General features: G+C 42.1%; 1 protein-coding gene across 1 annotated transcript; it reads right to left on the reverse strand.

The window, feature by feature from the left end:
• Positions 1 to 993: 993 nt before the first annotated feature.
• LOC113406717 (WW domain-binding protein 4-like) lies at positions 994 to 24,020 on the reverse strand. The gene is made up of 5 exons (XM_026652779.2): positions 23,969 to 24,020; positions 20,108 to 20,174; positions 7,935 to 8,101; positions 6,653 to 6,864; positions 994 to 1,628 (listed from the first exon to the last, which is right to left on the reverse strand). Exons 1-5 carry the CDS (start codon positions 23,969 to 23,971, stop codon positions 1,421 to 1,423), a joined length of 657 nt encoding a protein of 218 aa, XP_026508564.2. The 5' UTR covers positions 23,972 to 24,020; the 3' UTR covers positions 994 to 1,420.
• Between the last annotated feature and the right edge of the window lie 297 nt (positions 24,021 to 24,317).

Raw genomic sequence — 24,317 nt, forward strand, 5'->3', positions numbered from 1 at the left:
TGAGGTTTTTTACCCATGAAAGCTTAAGCCTAAATAAATCTGTTAGTCTTTAAGGTGCCACCGGACTCCTTGTTGTTTTTGTGGATACAGACTAACATGCTACCCCCCTGATACTTGACATCTTTTGCAGTCCATGGACCTTTGATGATGCTAAACACAGACCACTCTATCATCTGAAAAAATAGAAATCAACTCAATTTGTGAATTTTAGGACACTAACCTTAAGAAAGTGTTTAATCATTTACGTCATGGACTTCAAGCTGCAGCTTTCTGTGACAGCCTTGCAATCAACTATGTCTATCATCCTTCTGTTTTCCTCTCCTGACATACGTCCACACGTTGGGATCACTATACACTTGGTCTCTACCAGATTCTATGATCAGTAATCTAGCACTGTGTAGCTAGGCAGTGCACTCATCTGAACATTTCACACAAGCAACAGCCACTAAAATAGTGTCTTGCATTGGAGCATGACTCCAACTTTGAAGGACTTGTTCATGAAACTAGTGTGTGACCATTCCTGACTTACAAGGAAACAGACAAAGAAAATATGGAGAGAAGAAAGAAAATAAATGTGTAACTGGAGGAAAAATCATGGACACACAAATATACAGTAAAAAACACAATGGGGAAGATATCATAGAAATACGTGTGACACAGAGGTGGTACTTATCATGGTATCATGAAAAACAGATTAATCAGAACAAGGTTTGAATCTCTGTATACTTGTAATATATTTATCATGTATGTACAGTATTGCTTTCCATGAACCTAAGTTAGAACACTTGGCTGAGATTTTCAAAAGTTTCAAAACTCGCTTTTGTAATAAATGGGATCTGTGTGGCTCACTCCCCTACCTTGGCTTTGAAAATCTCAAATTATGCTTGGAGTGGGTTGCACTTGCATCACCTTCAATTTTGTAACTATTAAATCAAAGCTTATTTGCTGGAAGGCCACTCTGCTTATATCATATTGGTCTTAATTCTACTTTCTAGTACATGGGTACCAGTGGACTGCCGCTTATCCACTCCTTGTGTTCACACACATGCTCTGTACCATATTTTTCCAAGTTATGCATTGATGTATTCCCATATACCTAGGAGAGTAGTCAAAATCTTATATATTATATTGTATTTTAAGTAGCACACATTGAGCAAACTGAAATCAGATAACAGGGTTAAAATAAAAAATAAATGTATTTACAACACTGCATAAATTGTGCAATTATCCATTCAGAAAACAAAATATAATCACATTAACATAAAAATAAAAAATTTATTACAATCCACATTCAATACATTTTTGAATAACTATAAATTCTTAATTTCTAACCAACATTTTCTTTAAAAAAAGCTTGTTTAAAATAGTAACTTTTGACCCTCTCTCGTTTAAACAGCATCTAAAATGCTTTGTTAATTTATTACTGATCAGTTGGTCTTTGTCGTAAATTTCTAGATTTTCCATTTTCAAATTTTCTCTTTTTGAAGATCGGAACCTCTTCTGTCAGGTCTCCAAGGGAGGTGACTGTTTTTTCTTTAAATATCATTTTTGCATCCTCTGGAACCTGGAGCACTGGCAGAGGGAGATAGTCACTCTCTGTACTGGGAAGCTCTAAGTCCACTTTTTCACTAGGAGAGGAGGTAAAAAAACAACAACTGCTAGATGACAAGAACAAGAATGGCACCACAGACGGCAGATAGCACTTTTATTTTCATAGCGGCCCGACAAAATTGTTAGGAAATTTTATAACCCTGGCACAAGTTTACTTGCCCATCCTCATCATGACCATGATAATCTGGCATTAAAATAAATACTGTATTTGCCTTGGGTGAGCTGACAAATAGCAAACTAGGGCCCCTATCCTGCAAACACTCAAGCATGTAAGCATTTTGCTCATGTAAGTCCTATAATAGCCATTATTGCTACTCATGTGTAAAGTTAAGCAGGTGCGTAAGTGTTTGCAGGGTCAACATCTAAGGGAACAATCTTTTGGTACATGATTAGGGAGTTTTGCCAAAGCACACAGGATCAGGTCACATGAGCTTGACTTTGAACAGGGGCTAAGCAGCTACACCCACCACTGAAGTCAACCAGAGCTGCAGGTAGCCAGCAGTCCTCAGGATAAGACCTTAAACCTAACAACTAAGAAATATAAGGTTTGAGTTACAATCATCAGCTGCCACTGTTTCTGTATTGTTCCACACAGTTCCAGCTTTTCCCACTAAACGGTAAGCCCTTGGAGGCAAAAAATCTGTAATTTGTTTGGTACAGCTTTCCTGCTGCGCAGCCTCAGAGATGCTATATCCATAATAAATCAGGCTATGATTTAGTCCTGGGTATTTTTAGTAAAAGTCGTGGACAGGTCATGGGCAATAAACAAAAATTCATGGCCTATGACCTGTCCATGACTTGTACTATATACCCCTGACTAAATCTTAGCTAGGGTGCGGGGGTGCTTCTCTGGTGGGTAGGGGTGGGCCGCTGCTCTAGGGAGTGGGGGGGCTGCTCTGGGGACGGGGGCCCGAGGTTCAGCAGCACCAACTGCTGGGGGCCACTGAACAGCAGCTGCTCTGGCTGCCCCTGGGACCGCCCACCTGTCACTGCTCCTGTTGCCCCCAGGACCACTGCTCAGGTGGTCCCCAGGGCCAGCTGCACAGGCCAGTTGCGGCTCCAGCAGTGCCATTGCGGCTGGCTGTGGAGCCACTTCAGCAGTAGCTGATGTGGATGTCCCTGGGACCGCCTGAGCGGCTGGCCCCCAGGTCAGCCACACCAGCCACTGCAGAAGTCACGTCACGTCATGTCACCTAACCAAATAAACAAACAAACAAACAAATGAATAAATGTCATTACATTAAAAAAATAAATTAAAAGAGTCACTTTATTCCATGGGCTCTATCATAACGGGGTTAAAAAGAACTTTTGAAGTAATTTTGCTCAGATCCATTAATTGGATTGAGGGTTAATGAAGAAAGGAGGGAAATACAGAATATTGTGTACCTGCTTTAGACTAATCTCCACCACACTAAAAGCCTGTGCTCCTGAAGATTGATATATTCTAACACACAGTGGTTTAGCCACATATATTCACACCCTACACACTATTATAATAATCTTTGTACAAAATACATCTTGTGAGGCATCATTTGAAAACGAATAACTCACTGGTCAATAATATCATGGTGAAATGTATGTAGCAACAGTATATATAAAGTTATGAAATATCCCTGTATGATGTTCTTCACGTATGTTCAAAACCACACAGCCCTGCCTAGGCACAAGTATACTGAACGCAGAACTGTGTGTTGACCTCAATGTACATATAAGTAGTAAACAGGGTCCTCAAGACAGCAGGGAGAAGAGATGGCAGGAGGCAAAGCAAAGTTGCATTTCACCAAACACGTGAGAAGAAAGAGCCTGGCGCCTCCTTCACCACCAGACTCCATGTTGCCTTCTTTACAGTTTGAATAACTTTGCTTTGAGTAATAACCATCAGAAGAATCCACTTCAAAGGTTAACTGGATTATAAAAGAAAAGGGCAGAAAAACTCAAGCTATCTTTCTCTCTCTTTTACCTAAGAAGACAAAGGAACCAGCCCTTTGGCTTTCGGAGAAGATCCTGACCTGGGAATTTGGTCAGCCCGATTGCTGGGAACACGTGGTAAGGATTTTGCCTTGAACCAAGTCTAGCTTATTAAGTTTTAGCTAAGAGAAAGCATTTTATCTATTTCTCTTGTAACCATTTTCGACTTTAATACCATATATTTGTACTCACTTAAAATCTCTCTCTCTCTGTAGTTAAATGAACTTGTTTTATTTTTAATCTAAACTAATCCTGTGCTCTGTTTAAACTGAATGTTTGGTAACTCCAGGTAAAGTAGCAAACTGTTGAATATTGACCTTTTGCAGGGACAACGGACCTTTATATCGGAACTGTCCAGGAAATGGCTGAACAGTGCAGAACTCAGTTTTTTGGGAAAATTCGGAACTGGGAGTGTGTTGGGTGGTGGAAGCCAGAGTGTTGCTGACAGGCTGCTGGGATCAGAGTTGCTGGACCAGGGCTGCAGGTAAACAGACACTCAGGGTGTGACCTGCATGGTTGTTTGTGAGTAGTCCTGACTGGGAGCTGCAATAGCAAGGCATTGTGAAGCACCCAAGGTTGCAGGGCAGGGGGTGACACAACCCCTCACTGGGCTGGATTGCACCCCAGCATGTGACAATATATATAGTCATCAAATATATATTACAACTGACTTTGGGAACTTTAAAAAAAAAAATCCTTTAAAGTCCCTGAAATGAACTTCAATTATAAGCTATTCAGGGAACAGATGGTCTCTACCACTAGAGCCCTGTAAATCCATGGGTATCCGTTTTGTATCCACAGACCATTATTGTGTATTGCAGCGCGGATGCGGATACAAAATTTGTATCCGCACAAGGCTCTGTAGCATGGAAACACCCGAACACTGCGGGTGTCACCCAGCCTGCAGGCTCCAACTTGGCTCTCTGAATCACGCAGCAGTGTGCTGGGCATTCTGGCAGTTGTAGTCCCCAGCTTGCTCGGAGGGAGGAGGTAAACTACAGCTCCCAGAAGGGAGTGAGCCAAGCGCCGTTTTGAAGGTGTGGTTGTTCTTTAAATGAGCAGGCGGCAATGGCTACGTGCATTAGAGCCACTGCAACTGCGTAGGGGTGTCCGAGCCCCTCACAGGGATGGCAGCACTGCATAGAAGGATCCAGAATTGTAGCCTCCCTGCCCGGAGCGAGGAAGGAGGTACAGCAGGGGAGGAGCAGGCGGGAGGACAGGAGGTCTTTGGTGAGAAGTGGGGCTGGGGGGGTAGGGTGGTCGGGGGTTTGACACAGCCCTGTGTCACTGCTGTGCAGTGACCTGTGGAGCTTTTTAGAGCCCTGAAAATCCGCAGATATATGCAGATATCCACAGACAATTTTTGCGGATCGTGGATCGGATACAGATACACCTTTTTTTATCCGCGCAGAGCTCTATCACTTTGTTTCTACAGTGGGTAAGCTAATGGGGCTCTAATTCTGATCAAGGCTCTGTGCTACCATAATCTAAATATTAATTAATGTTTGTGGGTTAAACTGAAAACCTCTCACGATAAGCCTAGCATCTCACTCCATGAATGGAAGATGTGACTGCGTCCTTCCTGTAATCAAAAGTCATCTCTCACCTCTGGAGTATGAGAGTGCCTTTTGCCATTGTTCCCCACTTCCATTATACTAGAACCACAGGTAACCCAGCCTGCACCTGAGAACCCACAAAAGAATAAACATTTTTATTAGAATTTGCTAAATTGCCACCAAGACAAAGAAGACTTGCATCGCAGAAGTTCTTGAAGAAAGGACAACGAAGGGCATGTCTTCCCCATGCAACTGAGCAAAGTCTCTTTTGTCCACAGACAACCATCTTACATGAAAGCTTAAGAAATGAGGGAAAAGTGGCAGCCTTAACTATACTGAGCTGAACAAGTGACATTATACTATGATTCTTACCTATGGAATGCTGAATTTGTTATTATTATTATTTGCATTACTGTAGTGCTTAGGAGTCCTACTCATGGACCAGATCCCACTAGGTGTTGTGTAAACACTGAACAATAAGACGGTCCAACGATGGTACAACTTTGCATTTACCTAAGGATCCATGCATCCTTATTAATTAACCTTTCTGAGACATGAAAGTGTTATCCCCCTTTTACAGTGAGGGAAAATTAAGCACAAAGAGGTTTAGTGACTTGCCACAAGGTAACCAGCGAGTTTCGGGTAGAATCAGAAACGGAACCCAAGAGTCTTGACTCCCAATTGCCTTGCTCTAAGTACCAACTTCCCATATTTTTGAGGATAACACAAGCAATTTGTAGCAACTAGTAAATATTTTTACTGTTAACAGTGAAAGATATTTTTATACTAATAATAAGTGACTATTTTTACTCTAGTAAAATGCATTATTTTAATTAATTTATGAAAAGATCATATGGGAAACTCTCAAACAATAACAGCTATCTGAAAAGATCAAGCTCCATTTCTAGCTGCCTGTAGAGAAGCAACATGGGAAGGCTCTACCATGTCCTCCAAGACATGAGACCACATGGTCATGTTTAATCTAATGAATGTGTAAGCAAGCAGAATACCTGATTTTACTAGATATGTAGCAATATGTGGGCAGGATTTAGCCTATAATTTTTACATAGAGAGAGAGTTCAACAAGCATCATCTGCTTCTCTGATCAAATATTACTGAATTTTTGGAAAAATATATACAGAGCCAAATTTTTAAAGGTGAAAAAATTGTATGCATGCCAATTTGCATTCACACCCAGAATGGGGCCTACAAAACTACACTTAAAAATCTGGCCCATGGCATCTGAATGCTAAATCCATTGAAAACAACCATCACCAGCAATTTGTGAAGTTTACCCTGTGATTATAATGAACTTCAGCATTAAAAAAGAATGAAAACTACTTTTTAAATAATCACCATGGGTAAAACCCTTAAATCTTTACTCAGGCTAAACTCCAACTGACTTGAGTATTAATATTGCCTAAGTGAGGAATGCAGGTTTTGGCCCTATAGATAGGGCCTCTGGAACAGCAAGGTGATAGACCTCTTATAAATACTTATGGTAAATGGACACTTACTATGGGTCTTCCTTTTCTGTAACTGTCTCCCAGTTTCCATAAGGGTTTGTCTTTTTAGATACATTGTGGGAGGTAACTTGTGGAACTGACGGGGCCTCATCCTGAGCAACATCAGTTTCTTGTTTAACTTCCTGCCACTCTCCATAAGGGCTTATCTTTTTAACTTTGGGGGGCTTCTCTTCCTCTGTTTCTTCATCGCTGTCTCTTTTCATCTAAGGAAGAAAAAAAACTCACCTTCAGCAAAAATGCCTAAATGAAACAACAGAATATTGCTCTTTTTCACATCTATTATTTATACTTTTCAACCAAGGAAAACCAAAAGCAATAAAGAAACAATATTTTAGTAGAATTTTACTATTTTTCTCCACAAGCTTCTTACTCCATTCAGAAAGAGACAGTCATTCAATACATGCATAAGAAGAACAATCATTAGAACAAGCTATAGTTAAAAGGTCCCGTCTCACACAGCTGAAAATGAGTGGAGTACCACATACACATTTACAAAACAAAGCTCTATCACATATATTTAACTTTTAATTCTTTTTTTAATTAAATATTCTTTGCACACTTTCTTATGGATAACATTTGGTAGAACTTTGACTAGTTTCGTACACAGCGGGGAAGAAAATTGGAATAATACCTTAAAGCATTTGTATCTGGGTATTTTCACACTTTAAATGAAAACACTATCTTTGGAAGCCCAAGTTACTGTTTCTGGACTCAAAATAAAAGGCACTGGAAAATTTTTATCTACCCATACCTAAAATTACAGCCTTTATTGTGAACTTTAATATGAAGACATAGTATCTAGTTTTGACACTACTTTTATCCTACCATTGGTCTTGATGGACAATTAATAGGAAAGCCTGTAAGTGTCAAATTTTCAGACAACGGCCATGACCTTGTGGTGTCCCACTGTAAACAGATACCTTTGAAGAATATGGGCCAAAAATTATAGCCACATATTGAAGTCAATATCAATCTGAGGATCATCTAATGGGGATGCCAATGCCCTTCCTTGGAAACCATGAGCACCTCTAGCTACATCCAAGCCACCCATATTGAGGAGTCTATCTTCCATGGTGTAACAGTGCTGCTGATGTTCCTATAGATTAACAGTTATTTATTTTGCTTTTCAAGCACTATAAAGTGCTAATTCTTATCAACGTCAACCAGGTTTAACCTAACTACAATCAATATAGCCACCCAGAAAGATGAAATCACGTTATTCCGGAACATTAATATTGTACATAAAGTAAATCTGACGGAAAAAAAAACTTACCTTTAAGTTTGTTTCTGGCTTTTGTACTTCACTTTTATTACCATCCTTCTCAGCATCTGATTCAGATCCCTTTGAATCCGCTGTGGTGTGTTCTTCAGGATGATTGTCATCTTTATTGCTCTCATACGAAGATGAAACAAAACCATGAGGCTTCTCCCACATTGATACTGTTCAACATATTTGGACAGTCATATTATTCATGTTTTAATTCTGGCCTTACATCAGTTCCACTTTGACAACATTAACCTTAAGCAGTACCATATGCTCCATGTGAAAAATACAGTAAAGAATTTAGCATAAGCCCTTCCACTTTTCTTTTTTTCCTCATGTTTTCTTTCTAGACTTCTCAAAATTACTTTTTCAATATTTTATTTTTAAACACAAGTTTCATGACAGTTCCACTCAACTTATGAAAAGACTTGCTGTATCCTGTCCTCTACTATGCATTTGATCTTTTCTTTAAAGTAGAAATACTTCAATTAAACCTGTCCAACCTACTATACATTTGCTTTTCATACCATTAGTTCTCTTTTCAGATTGGATAATTTAACTATAACAACCCTAATAATGGATTAGGATTCTTTGGCATGTAACTGTGAACATAATTAACACAGCTATAACCCACACTGTTCCCCACTACAAAAATACCTTTGACCATGCATTGGCCATCTCTTGCATTGATTATTCTAACATATTCAGATATGGTGTCCCAGCCCTCCGCACAGATTTTAAAGCCAGCATCCCTATTTACAGACTGAAAGTCTATCAGTTTCCTCAGTGCTAGCTGACTCAGTAGAATACAGTAGAACTAAGGCTCTTTAATTAAAAAGCAGCGTTTACATATCCAAACCTGATTTATTGGAAGTCCCTCAAACAGCTGAGGGACATGACCTTATCTTGAATTAAACAATGATGTTCCAGTAAACATGTTGAGTGAGATGGTGTGATGGATGTATCCACATATTGAAAATCCCAATGTCATCACTTAATTGCCTTTAATGCACTGATTTTAATAAAATGTTCCACTATTAAGTTAAAAACCAAGTAATTTCCAGCATTCATTTGAAGAGTCAACAATTAGTTGAAGAGTTTGCATAGATAGATTCTATTTGACTAGCCAAATCAGTTTTATAACACTGGAAAGTACACTGACGCTCAAAAAATTATTTTAAAGGAACACTCAAATTAATAAAAACTATCATACTTTTGACATTATTTTCACATTTTAGACATATTAATTAAAAACATTTAACAAATGCACTTCTAAGATTTATTATCTTCAAAGAGCAAAAGCTTTCTTATTTAGGTGTGTTGTACTGACATCTAGTGGCCTTCAAAGCTGTTAACAACAAAACAGAGTTTTTGTTGACAATTGTCCCTTCTTTAGAACACAGGGTTAACTAAGAGGATATGTACTCCAACAGAGTTAAATTGCACTGAAAATTAAAACCACAAATATTTGTCTGGTGGTCACAATGAATGGTAACTCAAAATCCAACAGGTATAAAATAATACCAAGCAAAATAGTTACAAAGAAGTTGTTCATGCAGCTTACACAACTATGTAGAACTGTCAAAAGTAACAAAACACAAATTATAAAATACAAACTGGAGTTTAAAAGAGAGCACTGACACATGACCTGCAAACAAATCTACAAAAACCCCAAAGCAAAACCCATCTTTTTGCATATTTATGCTACATATGCTGAGAAGAGTTATTTTTCTGCTTCCTTAGAAATATCAAGACTGCCAAGTCTGATTTTCCCTGTTTTTTTCGGGAGAACATGTCAGTAGTCTCAGATGTTTATTCTATGCTCTGAAGACTTAAGTGAAGGGCAGGTTCTTTAATCATTTAGAAAGAATTCATTTCTCCAAAATGTTGATTAGTTATTACAGTTAAATAGGTGTTAAACAAACGAACAAAAAGCAAAGAGTTTTTACAAGAAATTGACTAAAATCACTTTCCTTCTCAGTAGCTTAACTTTCTTTCTTTTGGGTCTTTTGGCATTATTTCACTAGTTCTCCATCCTAGAATCTTTTCAAGCCTAGACAAATGCTGAATTTCTATTATGGATGAAAAACAACAACAAATAAAGAAATAAAGCCATCCTTTCAAGTCTTCTTCATACATCATAACGAATCAAAAAAAGGACACAGTTCAATTTTTTTGCAGGTGAAGAAGGGTTTTTAAGTTAGATTGCTTAAACCTCTTTGTTTCCAGGTATTTAACTCAAAATTCTGACACCCAAGGAAAAAAGTTCTCTGTTAAAGATTCAAACCAGCATAGGCGCCGACTCCGTGGGTGCTCCAGGGCTGAAGCACTCACAGGGAAAAAATGGTGGCTTCTGAGCACCCACCAGCAGCCGCCCTATCAGCTTTCCCCCACCCCCCAGAATGCCTCCCGCCCACCAGCAGGCCCCACGGATCAGCACCTCCCCCCCTCCAATGCCTCCCGCCCACCACGAACAGCTGTTTCACTGCATGCAGGCAGGAGGCTCTGGAGGGAAGAGGGGAAGAGTGAGGACATGGCATGCTCGGGGGAGGGGGAGGAACTGGGCGGGAAGAGGTGAGGTGGGGGTGGGGCCTTGGGGGAAGGGGTGGAGTTGGGGTGGGGTCTGGGACAGAGCCAGAGGTTGAGCACCCCCCAGCACTTTGGAAAGTCAGCAACTAGCGCTGTCAATTAATCGCAGTTAACGGCTGTGATTAACTGAAAGCAAAATTCACGAGTTAATTTTTTGAATGTGTTAATCACATGCCTGTGGGCGGGGCAGAAGGCATCGGGGCGGGGAGATTTGAAGCCTCAGCCCACAGCTCCATGGACAGCGGAGGGGCTGAAGCAGCTCCAGCCTGCAGTTTCCCTGGTGGCAAGGGGGCTGGAGCCCAGCGAGAACAGCTGAAGTTCCGAGCCCCAAACTGGGCTGAAGCCCCGCACCGTGCCCCGAGAGGGGCTGAAGTGTTGAGACCCCAGGGGTTGAATTCCTGAGCCCCGTGCCCCCGGGGGGGCTGAAGCCCTGAGCTGGGCTGTAGCCCAGAGCCCCCAGTCCTAACCCTATATTTGAAAGTATAGAAAACCCAAAAAATTTAAATAAATGGTATTCTAATATTGTTTAACAGTGCAATTAAAACTGCTATTGGTGTATTGTGCACTAAGGAATTTGAGCGTTTTCAGGAGATGGCGTGGTTTTTGATTAGGCCCCTCGCCCTCTTGGTAGTATTCCCCTTTTGGGATAGGGGACTGGCCGTCCCATTTCGGATTCCCAGGTGATAGGTGATAATGAAATTGATCTGAGAGAAAAATAATGCCCACCTGAGCTATCTTTGGTTCAAGGCTTGAGCCTTCCACAGATATTCCAGGTTCTTAAGGTCGGAAAAGACTTGCACTGGGTGTCGGGCTCCCTCGAGGTGATGGTGCCAGAATTCCAAGACTAATTTAATTGTGAGCAGTTCCTTATTTATTATCTTATCATTCCATTCTTCAGGGGGTGAGTTTTCAGGAGTAGTTGGTGCAGGGGTGCAACACGTGCTGTGGACCATGCCTCTGAGACAGTATGGCCTTGATGGTTACATTGGAGGCATGGCTTCCACTATGAATGCCTGGGCCGAGTCTGGGTGTGTTAGAAGCAGAGCAGTGGTGAAAGCAGCCTTGAGCTGTTCAAAAGCATGGCGAGCTTCACGTGTCCAAACAAATTTGATGGCCCTGCAGAGTAGGTTGGCTACTGGGGCTATTTACCTTGAGAAACCTGTAATGAACAATTGGCAAAATTTGCAAAGCCCAGAAGAACTGTAACTCCCGGAGGGAATAGGGCACTGCCCAGTTGCGGATGGCCTTTACCTTCCGAGGGTCCATCCTGACTCCTTCTGGGGAAAGGATTCTGTGGAGGACTGGTCAAAGGTACATTTTTCCAATGTCACAAAAAGGCCAGGCTTCTGTAGTCTTTTCAGGATGGAATGAATGTGGTAACAAATCTGCTCAGGATTATCTGAAAACACAAGTATGTCATTGAGATGGATGATTACATACTGGTCCAGGATGTCTCAAAATATGTTGTTCGTGAAGTGTTGAAAGGTTGAAGGAGCATTTGTCAGCCTGAATGGCATTACTAAATATTTGAAGTGCCCATAGCGGGGTTTGAAAGGCAGTCTTCCATTCATCTCCTACCCTGATGCGCACTAGGTTGTAAGCACCCCAGAAGTCCAGTTTGGTAAAAATTCTGGCAGACCACACATGATCTAGTAACTCTGATATTAAGGGTAGAGGATACAGGTTTTGGACCATCACCTGGTTTAGGGCCCGATAGCCTACAGAAAGGCTTAGCATTCTGTCTTTTTTCTTAATGAAAAGGACTGAAGCCCCTGCTGGGGAGGTGAAGTGCTAGATGAAGCCCTTGTCCATGTTTTCCTGGACGCACACACGAAGGGCTGCCAGTTCTGGTTTGGACATCGCATAAATATGTTCGTAAGGGATCTTTGCCCCAGGCTGCAGGTCTATGTAGTCTTGGTGCACAGGTAGCGTGTCTACATTTTTCTTTTAAAAAATGTCTGCATAATCCCAATACTCTTCAGGGAGATGGGGACTCAAGCTTGGGAGTGACTCCTTCTGGTTAGCTGCCACCATCTTGCGTTCCCCCACAGGTTCTGTCGTTTCCAATTGGCTACAGGAAACGGAGACTGGAGGCTTGAAGCCAGCTGCACACAGGCAGACCCTTCAGCAGTATTCCAAGGGAAAGCAGACCCTTTTTTCTCTCCAGGAGATGCAAGAGTCGTGCTGCTCCAGCCAGGTAATTCCAAGAATTAGGAGGCAGTGTAGAGAATGGATCATATTGAACTGTAGCACTTCCCAAAGGGCCAGGATTACAGCCTTTAGGGGTTCTGTTTCCTGCATTACTGGTCCTGAGGACAGGATGTATCCATCTATTGCCTCTACAAGGACTGATGTAGGCTTTAATCAGAGGGGGGGATTTGTAGTGCTCAAGCAGCTTTAGCATCTGTGATGTTATTGGTAGCCCTGGAATCAATCAGGTCCCACTAAGGGGGAATCAGTTTGGCCTCATTCATGGTACGTAACTTTACTCATACTTGGAAGTGTGGGGAGGACCTGCGTGTCCTGGATCAAGTTTCTCTTGAGGACTGGGGAGTAGTTCCAGAACATAGAGCCCTGGTGGTGCCCAGGCTGCCTCTCCCCCACCATAGGGCCTGGGCTCGCTCATTTCCCAATTCCTTGCGGGTTGAGGTCCACAATGGACAAGAGGCGACGGCATGTCCTCGTGCTTCACAATAAATGCATAGGTTACTGTGCAGTCATCATTTCTTTTCTTCCAGGGTCAAGCATCGGTGACCTAGATCAACCTGCATCAGTTCACAGTTGGGCCCTGGGGTTTCTGGTGTGGGGTGTGAGCAAAGTGGTGGCAGGGTGCCCCATCTCTCTTCCTTTCGCTCACACAGCCGGTTGTTGATGCGGAGAAAGAGCTCAGTAAAAGCATCAAAGTGGGTTGGGGTCTCAACGTGGGTTAGCTTATCCTTTACCTCCTCACTACGGCCACACCGAAAATGCCGAATTTGGGCTGCCTCATTCTACTCAATGTCAGCCATGAGGTGACGGAACTAGGCAGCATATGAGGCAGCTGGCCCTTGCTCTTGCTGGAGCCTTCGTAGTGTGGCTTCTACTGGGTGAGTGCGATGAGGGTCATCAAATGTGCAGAAAATGCTCACAGGAAGGTGTTCCAGTCAGTTAACACCTGGCTGTCCTGCTCCAGCATGGGGGAGGCCCAATCCGGTGCTTCTCCAGCTAGCAAACTGATCACTAGTCCCACCCTGGCCTGGCCGGTGGAAAAAAAAGAGAGAAAATTGGTTCAGGAACCCCCTGAACCTCTGGTGGTTTCCATCAAAACATTTGGGTAGTCGTACTGCAGGACGCTGTTCAGAGGGCAGTGACCCAACCCAAGCCTGGAGCACAGATCTCTCTTCCTGGGACTGTAGTAGCAGCTCGCGGAGTGTCTAATTTTCCACTAGGAGCTGTGCCACTTGGGAATGGAGCAGATGGTTCTTGGTTTGGAGTTGCACGACCCGCTCCTGCAGATGTAGTACCCCATGGGGTCCAGTGGGAGATGGTAGACCCGTCCCTTCCATATCCTGTTAAGGGGCTCCCGCAAAGGGGGTCGGAAGCGGGTCTGGGCAAACTGTAAGGGACCAGGGCATAGGTGGTCTGCACTAGCGGTCACAGCGGGGCTGGTGTCCACACATCAGGGACAGTAGTCAGTGAGCAGAGGTCGAAGGAATTGCTAGAGCCGGGTTCAATAAGCAAGAATTGAGGTCAGAGTCAGGCTGAGGTCAGAGACCAAGATCAGGGAAGTACCAGGCTACAGTCAGGAGGCCAGAGTCAGGGTCAGAGTCAAGCTGGGGTCGGAGGCTGGAGATCAGTTGCAACACGCCCAAAGTTTGTGTTGTTGCCTAGACAATTTGCTAGGGCACCCTCCAGGGTTAACTAGGCTGCTCAGCCAATCAGAGGGTCGCACGGCACTGTCACTCTGGCTTCCTTGGGAGTACTTCCTACAGAGCCTATTCTTCACAGCACTCCCTAGCTGTGTCTCTCCATGGCCTCCCAATGGCACTGTGGGAATGTCAGCTGTCCCACGCTCTGCAGACCCAGGTTCTAGTCCCTGCATCTTTACAGTAAGGTGCTACATGATTCTGCATAAGGCGGGGCTCAGCTGCTCTCTGGTACTGTTTACCTTATCATTTGCAGCCTGGACCTCATGAAGAGTCTGGCTTGGACGTAAGTAGGCTGAAGGGGGAGCACATCTCCATAGGGAATCTTGCACAAAGTTAATGCAGCATGATGCTGCATTATCTTTACACTCTATCCTTCTCTCTGGACTTGGGGATTGCCTTTTAAGGTGGAGTTCTAAGAACAGCTTAATGGCAGTACTGTTGGACCATATCAGGGAATTTCTGTATTAGAACCATAAAGTGTATGTGTATAACAAGTCTGAGGACAAGAGAGATAAGGGGTAAGATTGAATTCAATTGAATTCCCCACAGCTTAGGCCTCTTGCTTTTTCCATTTCTGTGTCTCTCCCTCTCTGTGAGAAACATGCAAGGAAAAACTGCTAATTGTGTTAACACATCCTAAGACAGAAAGTCTGTTCTCAAAAAGGAAACAGGCTTTGCAAAAACAACTGTAATTGTTCTTCAAAACAGAACACGGCTTTTAACTTGTTTGCTATGTATGCTAAAGTTTAAGTAGATTTGCAACATCCTGAGAGTTGCTAGAAGTAAGAAATAGTAAAGTAATAAGTGATAAATGTATGTTAAAATAGAGGATGTATGTGAATGGATGCTTGATTTAGATAAGGGATAAATTGATTTAGATAAAGAATGAATGGTCAGGAAAGTGCCAGCCTAAGAATTACAACTTCAGTCTCGATTGGCCGAAGAATGCGCAGACTAGAGAGAACCGGATGACCCCGAAGGGCAGGCCGGAATCCATCCAAGTGCCCCCCCGCCAATGGAGGGCTGAAGACTCCGAAGAACAAGATAACACTCAGACATTAGGGATGTGCCACCTGCTGATTGATAATCAGCTCAAACAAACATCAGCAGGATGAAGCAATTCCCATAGACTTGTATAAGGACAAAATCCTATAAGAACAGACTCTAAAGACTGAAGACTTTGAGTCTGGTTCTGCAACCACCCTCCAGGAGCATCGGATGCGCATCTGACAAGGACTCGGCTCCACCCTCGTGTGCAGGCTACCTGGCAGTACTCTGCCATGAGCAACCTCTAGGCTGGTAACTATAACAACTCTGCAGAACTTGTATGAATGAGTGTGTGAAAGAATAAGGAATGGGAGTGAAATAATATTGAATTGCATATCTTGATTTCTCGCTCTCTCTCTGTATTTACAATAAACCTGGCATTTTGCCTCATCTCTCTTATAAGATCCTGTTGGTATTATTTTATTAGTGTAACAGTATGGCTTGATTGTAGCTATACTGCCTGGGAGCACAAAGGGACCCCACAGTTGGGACAAAAGCAGAGAATCTGCACATGGCCAGTCCTGTCCTACTATGAGTCCCAAAGATCAGTAAGGTTTAGAGACAGAACAGTTGCCGTTTTGAGGGGGTGTGCAGAAAGCTGCATTATGCAAGAAAAGAGATTAAGGAAAACTGTTATATGTGTAGTAAGAGGAGGCTCTGAGATATAAACCTTGGTATCAGAGGCCTGCTATGAGGCCTAAGGCCTGAACTAAAGTAATGGTCAAGACTTTGGTAACATAAAGCAAAGTTAAGCTGTGAGCCAGAGGCAGGCCCTGCTCACAGAAGCTGGCAAGGAAAGGGCTGATGCTGCAAAAAGAGACATACCTAAAAGCTACTGAACACCAGATATCAGAACATTCGCATACTTGTACATTCCACACTCAAGGAACAAGCCGACCCATCCCAATGACAGGGGCAAAAGGGTAAAATGATGGATAGAGTTGTTTTGATCGAACCAACATGTACAAGGTGAGAGGCGGCACCTTACTACGTAGAGGGCTTGTACCTTGTTACGTAGAGGGGTAGCACCTCAATACATCAGGAGTGATGTGTAACTTGTTTGTACCTGTGTATAAGAATGTATCCCTGGGGTGGTGTCTTTGTCCGGCCGAGGGGGCAGTGGAAAGTCCCGCCACTGAGCCGGGTCCATTGCCAAGAGGCACTTTCTCGTAGTATGCCCGGTAGACTAAGTAATCTACGGGGAACTGCAATTGTGTCCAAGGTCGCAATAAACCTAGTCGACGTGACTTTGCATCTTACTAGACTCTGTGGTTATTGGGGGTTCTCTTCGGGTCTGTTGGGTCAGCTATCTGCGCAGAGCTGGGGCAGCACACAGAGGGAACACACGCACGCAGCCGAGTGATATCAACATAGGGGCCTCCTCTTACTACAATATGGAGATATACCTATCTCATAGAACTGAAAGGGACCCTGAAGGGTCATTGAGTCCAGCCCCCTGCCTTCACTACCAGGACCAAGTACTGATTTTGCCCCAGATCCCTAAGTGGCCCCCTTAAGGACTGAACTCACAACCCAGGGTTTAGCAGGCCAATTCTCAAACCACTGAGCTATCCCTCCCCACTCTTAGAGGATCTCTGCAATATCTCTCCCACTGGTATTTCTGTAGGAGGAAACAATCCAGGCTATTATTATTTGATCCTACACTCATGTCAGATAATTATACATGTATGATCAATAATAAAATAACTGGTCAAATATCAAATTCAGTCCACTACTGAAGTAATGGGGAAATTGGTTCTCTTTCACTGGCTGGATTATTTTAAAATCTAAATCTTACTCTATAATTTCCCAAGTTGTATATATTCTATTTTAGGAAATTTAAGCTTGCTAGAGAGAGTATGTAAAGTGTATCAGTGAAGACAGCCCACTCTCATTCCCCTCGCTTACTTTTTTCTTAACCGCTGACTCTCCTCTGGCTCTTTCCCCTCACGTACAAACATGCTTTAGTCTCTTCTATCTTATAAAAAACCCATCTTTGACCAGACTTGCCTCTCCAACTAATGCCCCATCTCCCTTCTTCTTTCATTTCTAAGCTCATTGATAGGGCCCTACCAAATTCATGGTCCATTTTGGTCAATTTCATGATCATAGGATTTTAAAAATCGTAAATTTCATGATTTCAGCTATTTAAGTCTGAAATTTCAGTGTTGTAATTGTAGGGGTCCTGACCCAAAGAGGAGTTGTGGAGGGGTCGCAAGGTTATTGTAGGGGGAGTTGCGGTACTGCTACCCTTACTTCTGTGCTGCTGCAGGCGGTGGCGCTGCCTTCAAAACTAGCAAATGGAGAGAGGTGGCTGCTGACCAGGAGCCCAGCTCTGAAGGCAGAGTCGCTTCCAGCAGTTGCGCAGAAATAAGGATGGCATGGTATGGTATTGCCACCGTTACTTCTGCGCTGCTGCTGGCAGGGCGATGCCTTCATAGCTGGGCATCCTGCCAACAGCTGCCGCTCTCCGGCCACCCAGTGCTGAAGGCAGCGTAGAAGTAAAGGTGGCAATACCACGACCCCCCTGCAACTCTCTTTTGGGTCAGGACCCCCAATTTGAGAAACATTGGTCTCCTCCCTGAAATCTGTATAGTATAGGGTAAAAGCACACAAAAGATCAGATTTCACGGGGGAGACCAGATTTCACAGTCTGTGATGCGTTTCTCATGGCTGTGAATTTGGTAGAGCCCTACTCATTGAACATGCTATCTGCAATCGCTGTCTCAAGCTCCTCTTCTCCAATTCCATCCTAGATCCTTGCCAATCTGGCTTCCACTCTTTGACCTTTTGCTCTGGCCTCTTCCTAGCCAAATCTCAGAACCATACTCCATCCTCATCCTCCTTGACCTGTCAGCCATCTTTAAATACAGTTTACCATGATCATCTTCTTGAAACCTTTTTCTCCCTTGGCTTCCGTGACTCTGTCCTCTCCTGGTTTTCCTCCTACCTCCCCAATAATTCTTTTAGTATGTTCTTTGGAGGATCCTCCTCATCTGCCCTCCAACTGTCTGTGGGAGTTCCACAAGGCTCTGTCTTTAGTTCCCTTCTCTTCTCTATCTATACCTTATCTCTCGGTAATCTCATCCACACACACAAGTTCAGTACCATCTCTGTGTGGATGATTCACAGATCCTCCTCTCTACTCCAGACCTGTCCCTTTTGTCCAAACTAACATCTCAGCCAGTCTCTCTGACATCTCCTCATCGAGGTTTAGCCCAAGCTCAACATAGCTAAAACAGAGCTCTTAATCTTCACCTGCAAGTCCTTCCTCCGACTCCTTTCTCAATCACTGTGGACAACATCACCATCCCACCTGTCACTTGGGCCCATAACCAAGGCATCATCTTCAACTGGGACCTCTCTCTAGGTCCTCACATGAGTGCTACATCTAAGTCTTGCAGATTCTTTCTACATAACATCTCTAAAATATGGTCTTTCCTATCCTTCCACACAGCTAACACTCTCGGCCTGGCTCTCATGATCTTGTGTCTCATCAATTACTCCATCATTATCTTCTCTGGCCTTGACAAACGCAATCTTGCCTCACTGATATCTATTCAGAATGCTGCTGCAAAGATCATTTCCCTACCCTGTTGCTTTGACCATGTCACCCTTCTCTTTGCATCCCTCTACTGTCTTCTCCTTCTCTATCAAATCAAATTTAGCTATTTGGTCTTCACTTCCGAGGCCCTTCACGACCTATCCCCGCCCTTCCTATCATTTCTCATTCAGTATCGAACGATTGACTCCTTCCTCTGATTGGCCCAAGATGCCAGCCTCCATTGCCCACTTGTTACATTTTCAAAACAAGCACCCGCATGCTTTCTCCCATGCTGCCACTCATGCTTGGGAGAATCTCCCCGCAAACATCCACAAAACTAAATCCCCCTTCAAACTCTTTTGCCAGGAAGCCTGCAAAAAATTTGACAACAACTAGGTTGCTGGCATCCTGAGACAAGAGCCTATCATGTTGACCAATATTGTCTCAGTGTATCCTTATACTCCCCCATCGGTTTGTCTGTATCCATCTGTTGTCTCTAGTCCTATACTTAGATTGTAAGCTCTTTGGGGCAGGGACTGTTTTTTGTACAGCATCTAGCACAATGAGGTACTGGTCCATGACTGGGACTCCTAGGCCCTTCTATAATATAAATAAATAATAATAATAATAATAACAACAACAATTGTAGCACTAAAGTTACAGCAAAAAAAAAAAAAACAAAACCTAACAAAACAAGAGCCTGTCCCTCTTTGGTTTCCAAACAAAGATTTTTTTTAAATAAAATTATGTATATGGACTACCCATACTTCACAGTTACAAACTGAATGTGTAGACATATATGAAATTATTATGTTTGCATGCCATCAAGGATGGTGAAGAAACCATTCATCTTTATGCAACAGTTTGCCTGTAGGCCAACAAAACTAGGAGTGGTTTAACAAAGCATAAAGCATCAGATGATTCTCAGCTGAGGGAAACACTGAATTAAGCAACAGGAATAATTTAGCCATTACTACATTTTCAAAAGATTCAAAAGTTTGAAATAGTTCTAAGAAAGTTTTATTAAAAACAAAAAACAAAACAAAACCATCTCTTTCAAGACAGAGCTCAATTGTGAAAACTATGTTGCTTACCTCCTGTCTCTGTATTATAATAGTAGGTCTGACCATCTTCACTGACTCCTTCCACCCATACTCCTGTCTAATGAAACACACAGAAAGTAAATTAGTGGAATAAATTTTAATGACTAACCAAATAATTGCTGACAAACTATAAAGATATTCAGCCCTCCAGTACTTTCCAGTCATGATAATTATGATGTTTTTAGGGCCTGCTCCAACTCATATTAAAGTTTTTGGAAAATTCCCCATTGACTCTGCTGGGAGTTAGATAGGGACCTTATAACTTAAAGTAATACATGTGCAAACATGCACACAGACACTCTACAGGTACACATATTTCACACATATATACAAATAGTTAGTTTTTAAAAATAGGATGCTCAGTAGCAATCACTGTAGTTAAGGTTGCCAAACAGTTGAAATTACAACTTAACCCATTATTATTTTCACATGCCTGTGGCTTTCCAAAACATTCACTGCTTGAGTCTCAGAGGGGTAGTTGTGTTAGTCTGTATCAGCAAAAACAACGAGGAGTCCTTGTGGCACCTTAGAGACTAACAAATAAATTTTAGTCTCTAAGGTGCCACAAGGACTCCTCATTGTTTTTGCTGCTTGAGTTGACATTTTCCATAGTTGGTTTCTGACCTAAAGTTAACAGAAAAGTTCTCAGAAAGTCTGAGAAAAATTCATCTAGCAGATTTAAAGTTTTGTGAGGGTTGGAGAAAAACAACTTGAACAAACCCTACTCCAAACTGAAAACAAAAATAAGCCAACACTTGTCTTCCTTCCTTCCAACACAGGGCTTAGCAACAATGGCTGAAGACTGAAACTTGACATGAACATAGTCCTCACTGAGGACTAAGGCATTTCCTTATTTGGAAAATATATTAATTTTCACACGGCATTAATAACAAAGTCATGACTATTTAAGAAGTGCATACTGGACATGAAATTTCCCTTAAGCTGCACACTGATCTAGCCCACAATGTTATTTTTACATTAATGTGGGATTATAATTAATCACATACACAACAGTCTTGACTTCACGCAATGCTAGACTGCATTTTTTTAAAAAGTCAAGACAATCAAAAATTAAGATTTGCTTTGTAACATTTTTGCACATACTATATATAGCAGGGGTTGGCAACCTTCGGCACATGGCCCATCAGGGTAATCCGCTGGCGGGCCACGAGGGGGGCCGTGCCTGCAGACGGTCAACGTAAACAAAATGTCTCGCGGCCCACCAGCGGATTACCCTGATGGGCCACGTGCCGAAGGTTGCCGACCCCTGCTATATAGAAATCTTCGTATATATGCTGGTGAAATGAAATCAGTTGATTCAGAGAAGAAAAACAGCCCCTTATGAACACGTTTCCTCAAGGTTTTATTTTTGTGGTTTTACAGTGCATTAGTTTACATAAGAGGAAACAAAAGAAAAATTGCTGTGCATAACTAGAAAGCGGACAACAAAAAATAGCCTGTGGCGTAACTTGGCCCTTTCTATTATAGCATGATGTATTAAAGCTATGCGATGCATTCTGGGCATGATCCAGCAGAGCACTTAAGCAGATGCTTAACTTTAAGCATGGTATGACCCAAGAACCCCTTAATGCCAACTGTCAGGGGGCTTACAGGAATATCTTGATTCTGGTATGTACATTCTGGTTCACCAAAGAATATGAATCTTGAACGAAAGCTGGAGTCACATTGGTCATTAACATCATTGTGAAATGTATGTACGGATACTATGTAAGGAGTTATACATACAGACTTCACACAAACAAAATACTTCTCTAACACACACAGACACACACACACAAAATATGTTTTTGAAGACTGTAGCAAGGCATTATTCACCAGCAGAGGTGACAAACAGGTTGTCCTCCAGCCAGGAGGTAAGATACACCTCTACCCCGATATAACGCTGTCCTCGGGAGCCAAAAAAATCTTACTGCGTTATAGGTGAAACCGCGTTATATCGAACTTGCTTTGATCCACCGGAGTGCGCAGCCCCGCCCCCCCCGAGCGCTGCTTTACCGCGTTATATCCGAATTCGTGTTATATCGGGCCGCGTTATATCGGGGTAGAGGTGTATGTATATCTCTCTGTCGGGATGTAAATTAAGTATTGCATACTAACACAATGGATGTCCACTTACATACAAAGTTAAATGTTATCAAAGAGATGTGAAGTCAACAGGGAAGCAGCACACAGGAAAAACAAGCCACATGTACCACAATGAACTTTGGAGGTATATGTAGAAGGCAAAGAAGACACCCCCACATCCTGCCCATCGGAAGTTAACGGACAGCACGTTTGCATTCAAGAAAACAAGATCACAACCAGCCTTTGTGGAAAACACTGCAGACTGGGTGAGACAAAACTTCTTTAGATAGGAGGTTAATCTGAAGAAGGAAGAAGAGCTCTGTGTAGCTCGAAAGCTTGTCTCTCTCTCATCATCAGAAGTTGGTCCAATAAAAGATATTACCTCACCCACCTTGTCTCTCTCTACATCTATCAGCATTTATATAGCTCTTACCACTATAGTAGCTAAACTTCAGTACACAGCCCTGGTTTATTACTCCACCCTGTATGTTTGTGTGAGGTCTAAACAGAAAGTTAACTTTCTGAAGTTTAGCTATAAGTTAAGAGATATATAAATGCTGATGGACATACAGAGAGACAAAGTAGGTGAGGTAATATCTTTTATTGGACCAACTTCTGTTGGTGAAAGAGAGACAAGCTTTCGAGCTACACAAAGCTCTTTCTCCTTCTTTCTTCAGGAAGTTAACTTTCTGCTGGCTGTAAAGCAAGGAGAATCTCTGAATCTAACTAGTAATCCAGCATACATACAACATGGGGAAGGCGCCATTGCTTTTAGAATTTCCTACTTCGTTTGCTTATCTTTTGTTTGCAATCTTAACACACATTATTTATTATTAGTTTTCCCATTTAATTTCCTCAGTGTAGTTTAAACAAGAAAATAACGTGCAAAATGCTGCAGAATCAACTCCATAAACTGCAACACTACCTTAGATACGCTGAAACCTTAACTCTAAAATCAGGGAGCTGAATTAAAAACACAACTGAGCAACTATATAGCTGCAAGAAATACATATATGCAGCACTGTGGAGTTCCACAAATACTACACTACATAGTTGCATAGGATTTACTGCAATTAATGTTTCAAAAAACGAATAGAAGTTATTTAATCTGCATAAAAGAAACAAGCAAAATTTTAAATTGCTTATAGGTGGAATTGCTCAGGCAAACTTAATTCTGGCATTTCTTAACTTTTGAGTGCTTGACTTTGCAACATTAACATTCTTTTAACATAGTTTTTGGGTGCATGTATACACACACACACACACACACACACACACTGCATGTATACCCTACAAATAATGTTTCCTAAAGGAGAACTAGCCACATGTAAAAAGTTTAAAACATTAGCCATTTCCAAGCAAAAGAATCTTATGAATTATTTTAAAATGTGAACATATAATTTTTTTCCTGTGTTGACTAATTTGCAAAAGGCGGAACAGGATTTGCTTGATTTTTTACAGAAAGATTCAGCTTTTTTGGCTGAAACACAGCATCAAAAGTTTGACTCCAAAAGAATAATTTTAAAAAACTTATCTGCAACTGAAAACAGGAGTTGGTAATGAAAGCTGAGTTTTAACCTTAACTGTAGGTTTCACAGCTCTATGTATTCAAGCTACAATATATTTTTCTAAGATCCACAAAACGTAGGTTGTTTGAATTCAATATTATGAATAATACATGCATGAGAGATAAGTCAATTAGGCAGCAAAAAGTTTTGTAAAGAAAGCCGTAAGAACAAAGAAGTAGTACAAATAACATTTGATTACCATTTGTGAGTTTCGAGAGTTGTCTTGAAATCCTTCAGGTTTCTCCCACTGTGATTCTTTAAACAGAAACATATTTCATTTATCATTTATAAAACCATTTCAATTTTTACTATCAACCATTATGACAAACAGTTGACTAGAACATATTGCAGTTGTGTATGCTCACCCATGCATGACTAATATATGTATTACTCATCTAAAAAGAAATCACACTGGGTCAAATTGTGATCCCCTTACTCCACTGAACAGTAACCCAAGAGTAGTTCCACTGAAGTAAGTGAGACTAAATGTGGAGTAAGGATATGACAATCTGTCCTACTATGACTTGTAAATTTCTATTGCATTATAG

This window comes from Terrapene carolina, unplaced genomic scaffold, assembly GCF_002925995.2.
Source record: "Terrapene carolina triunguis isolate 2854851 unplaced genomic scaffold, T_m_triunguis-2.0 Scaffold18, whole genome shotgun sequence".
NCBI classification, from domain to species: Eukaryota; Metazoa; Chordata; order Testudines; family Emydidae; genus Terrapene; species Terrapene triunguis.

Excerpts from the sequence above, each read along its gene's own strand:
- LOC113406717 (XM_026652779.2), bottom strand. Across the intron at positions 8,102-20,107 it reads TTATAATACAGAGACAGGAG|TATCAATGTGGGAGAAGCCT; the intron begins GTAAGCAACATA and ends TATGTTGAACAG. Across the intron at positions 6,865-7,934 it reads AGCCAGAAACAAACTTAAAG|ATGAAAAGAGACAGCGATGA; the intron begins GTAAGTTTTTTT and ends TTTCTTCCTTAG.